This window comes from Rousettus aegyptiacus, unplaced genomic scaffold, assembly GCF_014176215.1.
Source record: "Rousettus aegyptiacus isolate mRouAeg1 unplaced genomic scaffold, mRouAeg1.p scaffold_m13_p_12, whole genome shotgun sequence".
NCBI lineage: Eukaryota > Metazoa > Chordata > Mammalia > Chiroptera > Pteropodidae > Rousettus > Rousettus aegyptiacus.
Genome location: NW_023416287.1, coordinates 57850090 through 57869209, shown reverse-complemented (window position 1 = coordinate 57869209; position 19120 = coordinate 57850090). Strand labels below are relative to the sequence as shown.

Below are 19120 nucleotides of genomic sequence, written 5' to 3'. Positions count from 1 at the left end.
GAATCAGAGCCAAAACGGAAAGTAGAATACATGGCTTTTCAAGAAAATGCAACGATTCGAGGTGTTGCCCACAGAGAAGCCTCCCTGTATCCACACTAGGGGTGATGTTATTTTACTCAACTAGTCACCTGTTTGTTTTCAAGATCAGCCTCAAAAAAGAAAAAACTTTCCCACCTAGATAAAAACTAAAGTTCCCCAAGCTGACCTCCTGACGGTGCGGTTACAGAGGAATCCCCAGGGCAAGGCTGATTACCTGTAGGTGCAGCTGTAGACATTCATCTGGCCGGCCAGGACAGACCCAGAGCTCTCCACGTGCACAGCAACCACAGACAACTGTTCTGCTTCCGTGGAGTACTCGGCCACAATCACATAGTGGCCTACCTGCGGGACCCGCAGCCGCAGGTGCAGTTCCACCTGTCAGAGAGCCGAGAAATGTCCCCGGTGTGTTTACGCAGGCAATGGTGAAAAGGGGACTGAAATAGTTTTCTATGTCATCACAGTAAGACATGTAGTCCTATAGGCAGGGATGCCAGATAAAATACAGGATGTTTTGCAAAATTTAGGTAAACTACATATAATTATTAGTTATTATTTATCTTTGATTCTAATTTAATGGGGCATCCGGTATTTTTATTTTCAAAATCTGGCAACCCTATATTTAGGAGCTTCTACTCTTTCTATTTGCCTCCCTATTGCCCTGTTTCTCAAGGCAAAAGACACTCCGCAACTTGAAGTAAAAAAGGAATTTCCAATGGGCAATAAGAGGAATGAAAGTATACAGCAAGACTCTTTAACTATTCTTTAATTTAAAAAGAAACAGCATTAATGTAATGGCTAGGCGTAGAGCCAGAGGAGAGAAAGAACAATCAGGGGGATCATTTCATAAACTATATAAAATTCTAACCAATATACTGTATACTTGAAACTAATAATAAAATAAAAACTATAAAAAGAATGAAAAAAATTTTAAAAAATGAAAACAAACTTGAAATTACATGGATGCAAATAATGTAACATGATATACACACCCTACTCTCAGGATAATGAGAAATAAAAGTTTGGTATTCATACTTCCAAACCATTTTCTATGTCTGAAAATGCACATATATATACTTTAAAAAAAAAAAACTGTGATCATAATAGGCAACCATGGATACTTTTGTACCATCATGGCAGAGCTGAGTAGTTGTGACAGAGACTGCATAGACCACAAAGCCAAAAAATTTTTACTGTCTATCCCTTTATAGAAAATGTATGCCTGTCCCTGACATCACCTACTGGTTAAGAGCTTGGACTCTGGAATCATACTGCCTTCGGCTGTGTGACCTAGAGCGGTATGCCTTAGTAGCATCTCGTGTAAAAATGAGGATAACAAAGTACCCACCTCTTAAAATCATTATGAGGATTAAATGATTTAGTATGGGAAGCGCTCTTAGAACTGTATTTGGCTTGTAAACACTATATAAACAATGACAATTATAACTATGATTACTGCTTTTTGCCATGACTTGCTTTTTTACTCAACAATAGTTCAGGTGTCTATAGCAGTACATACAGATATACTTCATGCTTCTAATGGCTGCCTATCATTATATAATATGAATGTAAAATAATTTAACTAAACCCTATTCATGGAAACTTAGGTCATCTCTAACTTTCCTCGTAACACATGTTATATAATTATACATATGTATATATATGTATACATACATATGTATATATATGTATACATATCACTATGCTAGTATTTTTGTAAGATTTCTAGAAATAGAATTTCTGAGTCAAAGTGTATGTGCATGTTTAATGCCCAATCCAATATTAGAGCTATATCTCATAGCAATTTAACCTATTTAAGTCCATAAGCTCAGACCCAGCCAAGCTTTACCACATTTAATTAAAATCCTCCTGCCCCTTGCCTTCAGGAAATTCACATTTACTGTTCCTTCTGCACAGCTCTGAACCACACAACTGCTATTTTCCACAGTTTTTTTTCCTATCACATAAATAATAGAAAGCCTCCCCTTAAGGAAAAGATGTGGATTATCCACACCACTTTTCTACTCTGTTACAGAGTGAAATATGGTGCTGCTATTGGTCCACATGGAACAGCTACATTTCTCCCCTGGGCATCTCCAAACAAGGGCCTGTCTTACCCCATGCACAGGCCAATGATGTATTACATTTTCTCCCAGAAGTTCTCATTGGCTTCCAGTTCTATCAGAACACTATTATAAATTTCAATTACTCTTTCTACTCTGAGTCCTATGGGTTGATTTTTGGAAGACTTGTAGAAAGGGTTTTGAATATATTTGATGTCAAAGTGGGTTTTAAGAAGCTCGATCAGAGACATAAAAGATAGGAAACAAAAACTTTACTGCGTGCTGTTTGTTATCAGATATTTACCTTTAAAAAAGGCAATTTTAACAAAACTGGTAGTTCATATGTCTACAGCAGTACATACAGATATACTTCATGCTTCTAATGGCTGCCTATCATTATATGATATGAATTTAAATAATTTAACTAATCCCCTTTTCATGGAAACTTATGTTGTCTCCAATTGTCCCTGTAACCTGTTATATAATTATATATGTATACATGTCTGTATATATAATTATGTATACACACTCACACGCACACGCGCGCGCACACACACACACACACACACACACACACACATATATATATACACATTATGCTAGTATTTCTGTAAGATTTCTAGAAGTAGAATTTCTGAGTTAAAGTGTATGTGAGTGAGCTGATTAGGAGACTACTAAGAGATCCTTCTATTATGAAATATGATGGTGTAATGGAAAAGAAAGATAAATGGAGAGAGAACTGGAGATATTCAAGAAAAGTCAATCATAATGTACTAAACACACGTATTTCTTGATCTTCCTTCTCAGAATTCCATATAAATAAGAATTGATTTTTTAAAAAACCTACAAGAAGAAAAGAATAGGAAGGAGGAAAAGAACAGACCAGGGAAATCAACAGAATTTTGGAAGCTAGAAATCAAACCGATGTTAACGAATTAGATTAGGGAAAGATGAAACCTAAGTGTCTGTGTGTATGTGCAAGGTTGGGGTGTGGATTAGAAAAAAAAATTGAAGATATCTCCAAAAGCATAAAACAAGATAAAGAGATTGGAGAAGGGCTTAAAGATAAAGAAATAAATTATCCAAGAAATAACTCAAGAAAGTTTCCCAGAATGATGGATAGAAGTTTCCAGGCTAAAAGGGTCCACTGAGAGACCAGCACCCTGGCTGAAACACTACCTACATCAAGCACATCCTTGTGAAATTTCAGAAAATAAGAAATAAAGAGATGATTCCAAAAACTTTAAGAAAGGAAAGGCAGGTGGCATCCAAAGACTCTGGAAACAGAATGTAACGTCTTAACAGCAACGCTTCAAGTTAGAAGTCAACAGGGGAAATGTTATCAAATTATAGGGAGAAATAATTTCTAAACAAGAATTTTAAATTCAACCAAAGTAAAAAATCAAGATTGAGAGCATAAAAAGATACGTTCAGATAATGTGAGGTCTCAAAAAGAAAAAATGGTATCTCCTACGTGGCTTTTCTCAGGAAGTCATTGGAAACTACCTACCAAAATGAGAAAGCAAATTTTAAAAAAGAGAAAGAACAGAAGTTTCAATAGTCAGGAAAAGGAGGATCTAATATCGTGGGAATGAAAAGAGAGTATTCAGGATGGTGGTGGGGTGGGGAAAATTTGCAAGAAATAGCTGTGCCTTGGGGCCAGAGGCTATATTCCAGAGTAAAGAAGAGAGATGAAGGATTCCAGAAGAGAGATCTCCAGTGAGAACTGGAGGAGAGAAAAAATGATGAAAGGCAAGGAAGGAGGGACAAGGAGAGGGAGGGTATGTGATGTATTTGAATTGAGATGAAATTTACAATTGATCTGAATGTCTGGGGTAATGAGTAAACATAAAATCTCTAGACGATGACAGTGAGTTGGAAGTTGGTTTAAAATGGGTAAATAAACATTCCAAAGTCTGTATCAAGCATAAGAAGAGAACAGAATTACTAAATAACTTTAGACTTTGTTGGAAAAATTTATACCTAAGAATATACATTAAAATGTTAAGGGTAACCACTGAAAGGCCAGAAAACAATCTTGGACTACCACATAAGCAAGGAGATAGAGGAAAGTATCTCAATCAAGCAGATATCAGGAAAAGATTTTTTTTAAGGTCAATGAAAAGCCAGTAAACAAAATAAATAAAATGGTAAAAAAAAATAAGTTCAAATACATCAGCAATCACCATAAATATAAATGGATTAAAGTCACATTGTAAAACAGATGATCAGATTAAAATATTTAAAAATTTAGCTATGTATTTGTTTACAGGAGACAGAGGCATGTCTGGTGTAAAACAGGTGTTGTGTGACCTAAAAAGATGAGCCGTTCAGAATAAAGAAGGGAGACTCAGATGGCAGTGAGTGCTGGAGTTAGGAGCTATCAAAGAAATGGGACCAGAGCAACCTTTGTGGGCATGTGTGTAAGATACTGAGCTATCAGGAGGCAAAGGAGGCCACTCAGTAGAAGGAGAGAACAGGCAAACATACAGAGAGAAGGGGAGGCCTCTGTCAGAACCAATTAACTCTGTCCTTCACAGATGCCTGGCAGACCTGAATGCACTCAGTTCTTGCCCTTGGAGTCCTGCCAGACCTCTCTGTCTCCTAGAGGGGAAAAAAACCCTTTATACGAGCTAGATTTAGTGGGTTGCTCTCCATTTCTGCCCAGAGTCCTGACTAGAACATGTAATAGCAACACTGCTAATAGCTCCTGAATGATCGCTGTGTGCCGGGCACCCCAAACAAGAGCCCCTCATAGATTATCTTATTTAATAGTACCCATGAGGTAGCTACTATTCTTATCCTACTATTATATGTACTAGTAAATTCAGGCTCAGGGAGATTTCACAGCTAGTTATTGGTGACTCAAAACGTGAACCCAGACAGAGTCACTCCAGAACCATCCCCTTAACCGTGACACTACAAAAGTTTTCCAGTACGAAGAAAGGATTACTCTGCAGTGCTTTAGGTGGGGCCAAAAATTAGACATTACAGTAATATATATATAATATCTAATATATTATATTATATTATATATTATATATAATATATATTTATATATTTTGGCTTGATATATAAAAGGACTTTCTAATAATTATGATTTATTTAAAAATGAAATAGGCTACCACTAGAAGAGATGAGTCCTCCATCAATTTAAGTAGTCGACAGAGGCTAAATGAATATCTAATGAGAATAATATAAAAAGGATACTTTCACAGGCAGAGAAATCAAATAATTGTAAGAACCCTTCTAATACCATTAGTCTCTGAATTTTAGTACAATGATCTATTACAGCATGTTTAAAAGAACTTTCTGTGATGCCGAAAGTATTCTGTAATCTGTGCCTTAATAAGGTGGCCATTAGACATGTGTGATTATTCAGCACTTGAAATGTGGCTAGTGCAACTGAGGAACTAAGTTTTTAGCTTGACTTAGTCTAATTCAAATTTTAAGAGCCACATGGGGCTAGTGACTACTATATTAGACAGCATAAATCTGTAAACATTTCAATCAAACAGAAAAAAAGGACTTAAATAAAACTAGACAGCCCAGGGCTTAGTTTTATGCATCATGCAAATATAATAATAGCTCAGTACTGTGTCTCTGGGCTAAGTCAGAGGCAAGGACACCTCCTAATAAATCATCAGCATCACTTCCTGGAGGTTAGCCTTTCTCAACTGCCTGGTGTTTGCATATATATCATGGGTAGGAAAGGATATAGTGGACTATGAACATTAGAATGGAGTGGAAGTACGATTATTTCATTTTTCTTTATGCATATCTATATTGATTTACTTGTTACAAGTATTTACTTTTTTGTAAAATAAAAACTCTAATAAAAAATAAAATGAAAACTAAATGAGAAATATCCTTAAAATTCTACAACTACTACCTCGAAAATGTTGGAATACAGTTTAAAAAAAGATATACATCTAAATGTTCAGTGAGAATTAATACCATATATTTTTTCTTTCCACACATTTAATCCTGGAATGAACATTTTCCTCAAAGGTATGAAACAGGATGCTGTAGAAAGTAAGGAATGGAAATGTAGAAGAGGAAGATCTTTTTCAGTGTCTTCATTTTAAAGTATTAAATTATGTGTTCTTACTGTTATTGTTGATATACACCATTTCTAACTCAAATCTTAAGTTAATATAGACTTAAGTTGCTTTGAGACTCAAAGAACTCTTGGAAGAAAAGTAATGCCAAGACCTGTAGTAACCTGCCCTTCAAGCCATGAGGGAGGAGCTGTGGGGTGTAGCAGTTCCAGATTCTGAGCTCAAGGAATTCAGCTGTTGCAAAATTTCCAGCCTAAGGGGATGAGCAGTCAGTGAGCTTCCTTTCAGGGTTAGCTGTGTATTTCTTGAGGTGTTTTAGAGAGATCTTGCCCTGAATCAGGTAGAACAGGATGCCCCTTTATAAGTCCAGGGAATCAAAAGGAATGGCTTCTGTGGTCAACCACGGTCCTGCCATGTCTAGAAAGTGCTGGAAAACTAAAATTACCATGGTTCAGTGTGGTGTACCACCCAGCCCCAACCTGAATCAGAGAACTCAATAGTCCTTTAATTAACATCTCTGAGGAATCCTTCCAGGTTCTCCTGAACTTGAGACGCAATTACAGCCAGAGGTTTTTGAGCAGACACAGATGGGAGGTAGTATTCGCTTTAAGGGTAAGTAAAAAGCTGCCCCACCTCTCTCCCGCTGAGGTCCACCATGACTGGGTGTGCAGGCGTGGGCTGCCTCACTGCCAAGGGTCTTGGCTCCCCATCAAGGAGGAAGTGTGTGGCCTCACAAGCCAAAGCACAGGGGAATCCGGTCACTGGCAAATGCTGGTAAAGCAAGCAACTTCAACAACAAAATACAACAGTTACAACTGAGAACAAAACATAGAGCAACAAAGTACATCCCAAGTGCTCTTATCCATTCCATTCATTCATCATGTCTTCAACAAACTCATTTTAGGTGCCTACTACAGGAATCAGGTGATAAATTTCATTGGCATGAGGAATGGAAGAAACAAAGGTCCACAGGCTGAGTTCTATTTTAAGCTTCTTCCCTCATAGGGTATTATACCGTGAGGGTATTACTTAGAATGCATCAGCATTTTCACATGCTAAAGGGTGGGAGTCACTCTTATGTACCAGCTACAGTGTGCATAGTGCTTAGTGAATCTTACGTGAAAGATAGTCGATTGCCACAGGGAAAAAATCACAATTAAGTAATTATCCAGAGCATCCTGCTATAATTGTGACCCCGAGGTCTATCTTGGGTCCTTGTACCAAAGGCTCCTGATTAGAGGACCCCCAGGATGCATCCGCTGCCCATACTAACTTCTCTTGGGGAGGTCCCGCGTGGGCACATGGCTCTGTGACAGGCTGCTGCAGCAAAGAGGCCTCATAATAGTCCCTGGGGAGTAGCACCAGGTAGTCCTAGGAAATAAAGACCAAAAGGATGATTACTCATTTTGATGGTGGCCCTACTTTAAAAATAAAATAGCTAAACAGTCTAAGTTAATAACCAGGTGAAGCTTGTTAGTTAAATTCTCTACATCAGCTGCTTTGTTCTGCCCCCTGACTCACCAGAATGTGCAAATCAACTCACAGGTGCTTTCAGCAATGGAGATAAGCACCTCAGGGTGAACCTTGTTATGATCAAATCTCAGGGAAAATTCTACTGTCTCTTCTGGGTTGCTTATAAATTCAAAAATAAACAAAGATAATAAACTGTTGATTGATAAAACGTTCCTTTGAAATACTGGTGCCTTCATCACTACAGAACACTTGAGTTGCAGATCATGTTTTATGGTTTTTTATTCCCACACCAGAGCAGTGCTTGCCTGGCTTGATGTAAAAAAAGTGATGTGTTGTGATTCCAGTGAATCATAGGTTGAAACTGGCCTACTGCCTGTCCTAGGATATGAGAGGAAGAACGTGTCCCACCAAGTGTGCCAAACGAAGCCCACAGCTCTTCAGGAAAGAGCAAAGCTCCAGGCTTCTGAGTGGAGGGTGATTTGACGGCTTTGCAGCGATCCTGGCATCACTGCCTGTCTGCAGAGGGAAGGAGGGAGGGGATGTCACCACAACTGTGACGTGACTCGTACATGGACCATAAGGCTTTTTCTCTCTTCAGAACCCTTAATTTGTCTAAAACAGGGAAGAAGAGGGATGTATGGAAGGGGAAAGTAGCAGATGGTGGCCCAGGGGGCTCAGCGATTCACCATGGTGGTCTTTCTACCTGAATGGGTTTTAATTTAATAACAGTATTGTTCTGTTAGTAAGTTTCCTTAGGTTGGGACCGTATCTCCTCATTGCTTTATGGTCCCATAGATCCTAGAACAGTGAAGATTGATAATAGGAGCGTAATAAAATACTTTTAGAGAAAATAGGATCATAATAAGGAAAAATATGTACGAATTACTACATAATTGCATGCCCATGCAGTAATTTTTATAATGAATTTCATCTTTCCAGTAGTCTAACTTTGTACCCACTATTGAACTCAATGGAATTTTCCTCTTCCTCATTTCTAGCATCTCGAAACATTCTTAAACTTCTTTTTAAAGTGACAAAGCTTTCTATCAAGAAGATACAAGAAAAAACAGGGACTGAATGCACAGCATTAACCTTCGCATTATTTTTGTAAGATCCTAGATTTGGAAAGCACCTATAAGGATAAGCGTTGTCCCCATTGCATGGAAGAAGCAACGAAGACAAGCTTGGAGTTAAGGAACTCGCCTAATATTTGTTAATGGTTGCCAATGAAAGGAGCTGCATGTAAAGAAAAGTTTTATGTTTTCTCCTATTAGTGCATGAAAACAAGTACTGCCAAAGATTTTATTTTGAAAAGACCTTGCTATAAATGAAAGCAGACATCAAAGAGGGGTGTCTCAGCAGTTTTCATTCCTTCAACTCCTGAAGGCTCTCTGTCTATTCTATTAATGTTCAAGGACACAGCCTTTCCCCTGATGAAGTGTTCTTTGTCCACGGGAATCTATTGGGTGAGATTATTGCCTATATTTAAGGTAAAAGGTGGGAAAAGTGTCACAGAGCAGCACTGTTTCTTCCAGTCTCTTCTTTCACTAATTTTAGGAACTTCTCTTCCTCTAGCTTCTTCTGATTTGTTCTGCACAATTCCCAGAGAGGCTGATATTCATAGATGTCCTTTTGATTCACAATGAAAAATCCCAAAGAAATTTTTGAAAGGCTTGGACACATGCTCATTAAGGTTTTACATTTATTTTGATAACTTCAATAATTATAAATTCTAATTTGTTTTTTTTTTTTTTTGTCTGTGAGAAGCTGGCTGGAAGACTATAGAAGGTATTTTAAGTTGGTTCCCAGGTCATTATGTCTTATGAGGGCAAATGTCACCATAGGTTCCTGTGTTGAAAGAGAACCAGCTATGATTTGATATCTTAAAGTCACAGTGGGTCACTGTGGATGGGACAATCTCCAAGGGGGAAGAATCTCTACTCAGAACTACTGCTTACCAGGAGGACTCCCTCTGCCTTAATACAAGCAACCCAAGTCCCTGGTGCAATTGAAAATGGGTGTGCAAAACCATTTCCAGGGATAGTGACGAAGGCTGGCTCCTTACTCGGCAGGAAGATGATCTCTTTGCTTTGAGCAACACCTATCAGAAATGAAAAGAATTGCTTAGGGCATTTTTCTAGCAGCCAATGTTATGACTTCAGATCATCAGTTTTGAACATTCAGTTTACATCTGAAAAAGTGTGAGATAGTTTACTTATCATATGTACTGACCTTTTTAAAAATAATTATATGAATGTATATGCACATGTATAAAATAGACTAGAAAGATATTGATGTTAGCAGTGGCTGTCTATGCTGCAATTGTGAGTCACTTTTTAATTTGTTAAATAATTAAGTAGCAATACAGGTAAACTGCTTAGAAAAGTTCTTGACATATTTTTTTAATTGTCAAAAGAAATGTAATGATAATTCACAAGGAAGAATAATTAATGCAAAATACACACTCAATAACACTGGCACTCAAGTAAATGAAAACTAGAATAAGAACACCATATAATTTTCACCTGTGAAACTGGCAGAGTTCTTTAGTGGTGATGTGGCATGTTGCACATGAGACCAGCAATGTGGTAACAGGTAGAAGGGGAATTGGTACTCCTTATCAGGAAACCATTTTGACAAATTCTAAGCTCTTAAACACTTTCTTACCAATCGACCCAGTGATCCACTTCTAAAATCTATACTGTGGAAGTGTTCTAAAATGCAGATAGAAACTAATGGGTAAAGATTTTCACTGTTGCATGACAGTAAGTAAGAAAAAAAGTAGAAACACTCTGATATCTAAGAATGGAGGAAAGAGTAAGTAACTTATGGTGTTAGTGTACGGTGGGATAATGCAGGGCCATTCAATGACATAGGGAAAGTTTATGAAGTTGGATAAAAATCTAGAGGTCAAGTATGATTTTAACGTTTAAAAAATGGGCATGAAAAAAAAACATGGAAGGAAACGTACCAAGATGATTTCCTTGATGGGGTTTTTATTTGTTCCTGTGGTTTCGCAGTATTCGATATGTTACATTAGATATTAAAATATTTTTTCCTTTTTATTTATATGTAATTAAAAACTTTTAATTTCTATGGAAGAACATGCATTCATTTTGAAATAAGAAAAAGTTCTAGTTTTCCATTTGTTTTCAGGATCCAAAATGTTTTCTTTTGAATTAAACAAATAGAGGTTCAGAAACAAACAAAACTGCTACATCTGATCCAACTGAAACACTTTCTTGAGGAGAAATGTTTACTCCAAATCCTTGTATTCACTCTCCTGTTCCAAAAACATCTATGTACCCACTAGGTTTCAGGTCTGAAACTAGATTCTGGGAATAAGGCAGTAAACACAGGCAGTATTGCCTTTGCTTCCCGATAGTGGGGATAGTTAATTATAAATCTAATAACAAAATTTAGATAAGCAAAATGTTCAGAGGTTAAAAAAGTAGCGTGGGACAGGGACCTAGGGCACTGTCCTTATCAGACCATGTACCAGGTGTGATGTTTCCAGGGAGGTGACTTTGTGAAGCTGGAGAAAATGTTTCACTGATTAATCATTTCTAAATCCAAAAAAGGCTTGAAAATTTACCTACCTGTATTACCCTGGGATGGATAAATAGTTATATGGCCAGATACTGCTTCAGTTCCAGGGTTAATGTATCTCAAAACAGCACGAAACAAAGAAAGGCTTGACTCCCCCACATTCAACATGATCCTTACTTCATTCTGAAAAGTACCAAAAGCCATAAATGATAGACAAGACAACTGGTTTAAAGAAATGCTAGCCAAATAGTGATTATTCAAGTTTCAACACTAGGCTTGTAATGTACACACACACATACACATAAATACACAAATATCAACTCGACAAGCACCGAGTAACTAACTCTGCGGAAGATGGAAATAGGCAGGCCTAATGATAAATTTAAGTCTGTTGCAATTAAAGTTAGAGTGAAAATGCACTCCCTCAGCAACTGAGATCCTCTCTTGACCTTTTTGTAATCAGGCAGACAGAGCAGAACACAGACGGACTACTTAGGGAAAGCCCAGTGACAGGCAACCACGGCTGGCTGGGAGAAATAAAAAGGTGAAAGAGAAAGGAATGTATATTATTTAACATCATCACCCTATAGAGAGACTACTCCAGGGTCCACTTCTCATATATAAAATTCTAAATGGTCAGAAACTAACGGTGGTTGAGGACAGGTTATAGATCCCAAATACATTAGTGATGAAATCTGGATGTAACTGAAATATGCCTACTAATTTGAAATTTATGTCAATCCCTATCCAAAAAGAATGTGGGCGGGGGAGGGGAGGTGTTCCTTTTGGTCCCCAGAGCCCTGGTGCTCACACAATGCTCTGAAAGTGCTGCTGTGCCATGATCTTAAAGGAAAGAGTCGACTATTTTAATTCTGAACTGCACACTACATGTTCAAATCCAGCTGTGGCACAAGGAAAGTACATGAGATTTGGAAATTTCCAAATTATTGGTTCTTTTGGTCTCTTCCCCAGCTCCTTTGGTTAATACGGAGGGGACTTTTGTTGAACAAGACATCGGTGACAATAAAGACTGACTTCGGGTGGGCTCCCTGCTCTGGGAGCAGGAGCTGCTCACACTGAGGAGGCACTCCAGCTGGCCCTCTCAATTTGACTAACTTCATCTTCAAGTGTTAGTTCCAAGTTGGAAGAAAAAAAAATGCAAAACTATATTAGGAGCTGTGTAAAGTTACTGCTGATTCAAGGAACACCACCAAAGTCCTCTGATTAAAAATACAGAAAATTCATCAATAGAAATTCATTCCTTTGTGTTAACCAGCTCTTCTTTTAAACTCTAAACACCTGTGGGAATGTATATACCTTGACTGGGCTCTCAGTTACTCACATCCTGTTATGGAATGAATTCCTCAATGGAATCCACTGCTTTTTTTCTGAATAATAAAAAAAAAAATCAGAGAAGTAAGGAACTAAACTGCTGTGTTTGGGGAGAAGGAGAAAACAGTGAGGTGTCTTCAGATCCTAGGTATTGTTTGGGAAAGGCAGCCTGGATGGGGGTTTGGCCAGGCAAGAAGCAGCATTAGAATCAGTGGGGATCCCAAGAGAACTGAGAACCAGTCCCAGTTATTCCAAGGGCTGAATGAGAGAAATAGCAAGTACTAGTTCTGGCTCTGCTAAGAACATAGATTGGGTTACCATGGTCATTAGTTTGCCTCTTTTATTCTGAATTTCTCCAGAGAAACACAGCTTGAAGAGACATTACCTCGAAGAGAAATTCTGAGACAAAACTACTCAATGAGTATACAAAAATTTTTCATTATAAATATTAAGTTCTAAAACTAAACAAAATGTAAATTCCTCAGTTATTCCAATACAAAGCCTAGAGAGATAGAAACAGTAAAGAATAATGAAGGAGAAATGTGAGAAAAAAATAAAATAGCATTGACTAAAAATCCTAATTTATCTTAGTTTCACACACTATTTCAGAGTTTTAAAAAGCAAAAAAAAAAAGAAAGAAAGAAAGAAAAAGGTTAAAAAGAAAAGAAAAAAGAAAACATTGGTTGAAAATTAGCATCACAAGCTTTATTGAAATAGTTAAGTCAACTTATTTTTATTCTCCACAAATGACTTTAAAGAAAAATGTCTCTCATGATAAAATAGAGCCTAATCTTGTTTGGGAAATTTCTTATAAAAAGTCTCTAGAGATAAGCGCCGTTTTTCTTTAATCCCTTCATTTTCTGATTCGGTGACCAAATTAAAGTAACAATAAACTGTGAATTTGACATACATGCTTATCAGCTCAAATCCAATCCTACCCAAGCCCCGATTCATATTCTAGAGAAAAAGAATCCTAGAATCAGTTCTGGGGACAGCTCACCTTTTTAGGGGGACTCAGTGAGTGTGCCGTGTGGGTAAGCACATGGGCTACTCTTCCATGAAGCTGCTTGCTACTGGCTACGTACCTGTATGGAAGTCATCTGAGCATATCCTCTCCAGCTAAACTCAGGAAACTCCAGGGGGTCATAACCAAACCGAAGTTCTCTTCTGTTAGGTGTAGTGCCATCTTCAATCTCATACTTCATGTGATGCAAATCCGGGAAATAGTAGTTACTTTCTGGTCTTTTATAAATAAAAAGTAAACATTGATATAGCAAGTTGGGTTAATTGATCATCTAAATATCCTTTAATCACAATAGCTACTGCTTAAAGAAGTTCCACCAAATTGACAGTACATTAAATAAGGACAAATGAGAGGAGCCTCTCGATTTTTTCTCTAAATCATTGCTTTCACTCATGTAAACATTTGCATAAAACACCCAACACTTACTCATTCCAAGCAGTAAAATGAGAAAATCATTTAACATGAATCCTTTAAAATGTTCTAAATTGTTGTGAAGTCAAATTAGGTTATTTGCTATAAATTCATTCATTCATTTATTTATGTAATAATATTCACTCGTTACACAAATATTAATACGTATATACCAGGAACTGTTGCTAAGCACCATAGATATAATAGTGAACATGACATAAACTATTTCGTATGCTGTTTATAAATTAGATACATATATATCATTAGAAGAACTTTTCTATGCCTTGTTTTCTCTTAAACTATATGCCTATACATGGATTGTTTTCAAGAATCCAATAACAGCAATCACAGAGAAGGATCAAAAGTATTCCGACACTTGCGTGACATTTTATATTCAAATTACTTGAAGTTTTTCAAAATGGAACATACGGACAATTGAGTCACAAACAATAACAGATAGTGGATGTAAAACCATAAAGATGATTTAGTAAAAAAAAAATCAAATAAAAAAGCATGCTCCTATATTGCAAGCAAAACTTGGAATGCTTACAATTTTTCTGGGAGTAATCACAAAGATCTTTAAAAATGTTCATACTCAGTAATTCTACTTCCAGGAATATATACTAAAGAATGATTTTACATATAGTGTCAAGAATGTTTTATTAGTGAAAACTTAGAAACATAAATGCTGTTTTTGTACAAAAAAGTGCCAGTTCTAGCTGCAGCGCTGACCTTGAGATAACCCGCGGATGACAGTCCTAACCTCACTCCCAAAGTTTGCCACGAAATATCTCGCTTTTATTATTATTTTTACATCTCTCTAGTATATGGATAGTCTTTGGAAACAAGTGACATCATTCTATTTATAGCATTCAGTTTTTAGTAGAGGTATTTCCATTTACAAAATAAAGTAATTCTTAATCACTGAAAATGTCAAATCCTAGGAAATGTAGCATTCCTGTCCGTGATGTTAACATCATTCTCAACCAGTTGTTAGTGGAAGATTCATTTGGTGAATCCAATTTATGTACACATTTCTGTTACATTAGGATTAGAGACAAGTTCTGTTTAGAAATAATTCCAAGAATAGTTTTTATATTTTATTTCACATTGAAAACCAGTCAAATTTGCTCCAGCCTCGAAGAATGTCTTTATGTAAAATTACATTAACACTGGCAATGAGCTACACTTTTTTTCTAAACAGGAAATGGGTTAAAGAAATTATGAAGTGTTATGTTACCATTGCTTTTGAAGACTAATGATAATGGAAATGTTTATAAGATGTGAAAAATTGCTACAAATTATATGAAAAATATAATACTGATTTTAATTAATAAACAACGCCTAGAAAAAAATATACAAAATATATTAAAAGGAGTTTTCTCTGGATGCGTGGATGAAGATTATTTTTTGCCCTTTTACTTTTACATACTTACAAAAATTTTACAATGAACATCATTATATTTATTATCACAAAGTTATTTAGAAAACAAAGTGAATGTGAACGCTTTCTAAACTTATAAGAAAAATTTAAAATGCTCAGATGAAATCATAAACATTTGGGAGGCATTTAGGACATAAGGATGCAAGATTTACCAACCTGGAGAAAAGGTGCTATGGTATCCATGTTCCTTTCATTTCAGTTACCATTTATTACTAAATCAAACGACATGTTCTAAATTTTATACATATGTATTGGCTGTAATGTAAAATGTCAATATATTTGCCTCAGGATGGGCAACTTAATTCCTATTTACTTGCATTATTTCAACCTTCGAATTAGCCAATCACCTACACAGCTGGAAGGAGAAAAACCTTATGGTGGGTAAGTAGGGGAAAAGCTCACTTTATCAACCCAAGAGTGGTAAGAGATAAAACATTGGTGGACAAAGTCTCTGAACCTATTTACAAAGTTCCTCTGGTCCATCGTGAGCCTGGCTAGTCTGCAGGAAACCAAGTGTACAAATGTGTCCACCTTCACATACTTCTTACTACACGGCCCAGCAGTGACTGCCACTTAGAAATGCCTGGAGAAAGCACAGCTGGGTTGCTCTGACTTTTAGAATTTAAATGCTGGAAACATGGAGAGAAAGGAGAGAAGCACCATACTAAATATGGACAATTTAGCTTAACTACGTAAGTTCTTTATTAATCTGTTGATAATGCAGAAATAGTGAAGGTACTTGAGGTTTAGAAGAAGCTGCATTTCATAGAGTTTCCAGTGTATGATTAAAAGTCAGAATATTAAAAACTAGTTTTTTCTTTCTTCCACTGAGGGAAATTATAGATGGATTGTGGTTTCAAAAATACATATAAATATACATATATAATATATATATATTGCTAAGTATGGCAGGATGAAGAGACAGTAAGCATAGTACCATATTTGCTATAGCCCCTCTTGGCTCTCAGTTCCTGCAGTTCATTTTAATTTGCTTCTGTGTGAGATGAGGAACTTTGTTCCACTTATAAAGTTTTCTTATCTATCCCCCGCCCCCACCTCCCACTGCCAATTCCGCTATGTACACGACATTTGGCGTCTTCAGGTCCTTACTCACGGATCCCAAGGGAGAAAGAGGACCTGAATCTCTTTGGTCCAGGAGCCCGCCAGGCTACTCCATGCTGTAACTTTTACATGGAAGTTCGGTCATGGGAACTCATCTCATAAATCTAGCTCTAGTCTCACCTATCTGGCTGTATGTACCTGTGGGAACTTTCCAGTAGGCCATTGCATGACCTACAAAGTGGAACAGTTTTTATGGGCAACCCTATCCTCTGTTTCAATGGGACTCACTGACAAGTGTCCAGATTTCAAATGACAGTACAGCTCCATCCGCCTTCGGATTGCTTCTCTCCTCACCAGAACTGTCAACACAGACAGGATTCTGTGAGAGTATCTTCCAACAGCATTTCTGTGGGAAGAAACCTGCCTGAAGACTCACCGCTGACACGTCTTCCCCACGACGTGATCTCGACACTGGCATACTCCGGAGGGACTACTGCACATGGGGGTGATCGCTCCACCAATGTCACACTGACAGCCTGAAAGTTAAGAAACAGCAGTGGTCACCCATCAAAGCATCTCCACGTGGGATGCTTTCCCTGCCTCTAGAAGAAGTTGAATCAGCAAGCCCTGGGTTGACACCGTGCCTTCTTTTCCCTGCCACATCTTATATCCAGCAGGTGTTTGAAATATATAAAGACCTCCCAAACCGAGATAGCATGTCTCCCAAAAAGTGCACTTGTAAGTTGGAGGTTTACTTGTAGGCCAGCTCCTTGTCCAAGGTAAAGGGACAGTAGCCCAGGAACTAAAAATGATTTAGCAACACAATACTGTTATAAACAATGTGTGCTAAGGAGAGGTTGTGAGAGATACAAAGTAGCCTTATGGGGCAACTGTTCCTGTAGTTTTATTATTTAACACAATATTATCTCTAAAACTCCATGTGAATTTTTGATACTACAAAATATATCTAGAGTTACAAAGCCTTGATGTTATTTATAATGACTCCCCCATCCCAATTATGTTTTTTATAATTAAACCAACAGTGCACAGAAAAGAAGTGGACGCAGCCCAATTTGCAATTTATTACTAATTTTAGCAGAATATTTGGCCCAATTCCCTGGACAAAATATTTCAGTCCCATCCCATCAGAAAGTTTGCACGAAGAAAATGAACTCAGAAGAAAGCTTATCCTGATCGGCTTTGTCCATCAACACTTTCACTTTACTCAGGGCTCACGGAAAGTATTTACCTTGACACCCAAAGTAATTGCTCTTTTCCAAAGCAAAATATCCATCTTCGCATGTGTCACAGGAATCACCACTGACATGGGACTTGCAATGACAGTCACCATCTCTCTGCAGAACGACGAGCCAGTTGACAAAATTGAATTAAGATTACAGAATTCACTAAGCTTCAAGATTTAAAACTGGCTTATTGTATCGCTTTTTGGCCTTTTGGCTAAGATCAAGTGTAAAACTGGCTTGTTATGTAATATAAAACAGTGCAGCCAGGATCTGAAAACTTCCAAAAAGATTACCACGCACTGTACAATTACAGAGACAATAACACCCTCCCACAGAAACTCCACAGTCAATTGCTGTGACATTCTACCGGTATATGATATATCGGCTCACATTACCTGCCCACACTCCCCAATTCCGCTCACTGTTCCCGCCACATTGCACTGGCATTCTGTGAAGATAAGAGAGCATCTTTGGACCAAGGTTACACAAAGGACATTTCCCGGCGCTGGGAACATCACACACCAGCAATATTATACATGCAGTCACATCCTAGCATACTTCAGCAGAATTCCAGTTTGCACTGTTGCAAAGCCTAAAATTGGATTGCTTTCTGTAGTCAGCAGAACAGCCACATCAGTATCATCTAACTACGAGGAATAATGGCAAGTTTATGATCACTCTAAGACAAAAGCTGCAACGTCATGAGATTTTTAAATGATTCTAATGTCAAGGTCATTTCTGTTATGCTTATATGAAAATATACTCTTATTTTAGGATATTCACTCCACTTAGCCACTTTTAGCTTGGCATTTTTGAGTCCTATCCTGTCTTCAGTCTATTCATAAAATAAAAATAAAATTAAAGCAGAAAGAGTAGATTATAAAAACAAGGCAGTAAAAAACATTTCTCAAGTAGTTGCCTTCACAAACACCACAATACATATGGAAACAGGACATAAATCCCTTACCGAGATTTTGAAAATGACACTTCTGCCAAAAGTGAGGAAATATCAAAACATTTACATAAATTTTCAGAAAAACTGAACTGATTAAATAAACAGCTCTCTTGTGAGTTTAGTTATTGAGGTAAGAGAAAATTAACAAGAAGCTACAATATAGTAAATTATTATGTATAAGAAACTTTACCTGAACACCCATTGGGGTTTTCTTTGGCCAGATTCCAATACAATGGCTTGCAGATGCTGCAAGTAGGACTTTCAACTTGAAGCTTGCACTGGCAATATCCCTTATAAAGAAAATCAAACCAACATTTGACATCTTGGAATTAAGATATTTTTTCAAACATGTGTTCTGAACAAAGCTTGAAATAGATTTGCATCATGAAAAGTAAATTAAGGGTATTCAGGGGGAATAAAAGTTCTGGGTTGATTTCAACAGTCTGCTTATTGCTTTTGTTTTATT

General features: G+C 37.2%; 1 protein-coding gene across 7 annotated transcripts in view; it reads right to left on the bottom strand.

Moving 5' to 3' along the window:
- Positions 1-19120, bottom strand: part of LAMA3 (laminin subunit alpha 3) — a 234359-nt gene that overhangs the window by 94783 nt on the left and 120456 nt on the right. For all 7 annotated transcript variants that reach the window (XR_004953701.1, XR_004953702.1, XM_016166528.2 and 4 more), the window contains 10 exons: positions 18845-18944; positions 18095-18147; positions 17705-17810; positions 16892-16991; positions 13600-13756; positions 11233-11365; positions 9592-9734; positions 7434-7531; positions 6794-6947; positions 254-414 (listed from right to left, as the gene is read on the bottom strand). Coding sequence is in view for 5 of the 7 variants with exons in the window: in XM_016166528.2 (XP_016022014.2) it covers positions 254-414; positions 6794-6947; positions 7434-7531; positions 9592-9734; positions 11233-11365; positions 13600-13756; positions 16892-16991; positions 17705-17810; positions 18095-18147; positions 18845-18944 (1205 nt within the window). In the remaining 2 variants the exon portion in view is untranslated. The remainder of the gene's footprint in view (positions 1-253; positions 415-6793; positions 6948-7433; positions 7532-9591; positions 9735-11232; positions 11366-13599; positions 13757-16891; positions 16992-17704; positions 17811-18094; positions 18148-18844; positions 18945-19120) is intronic.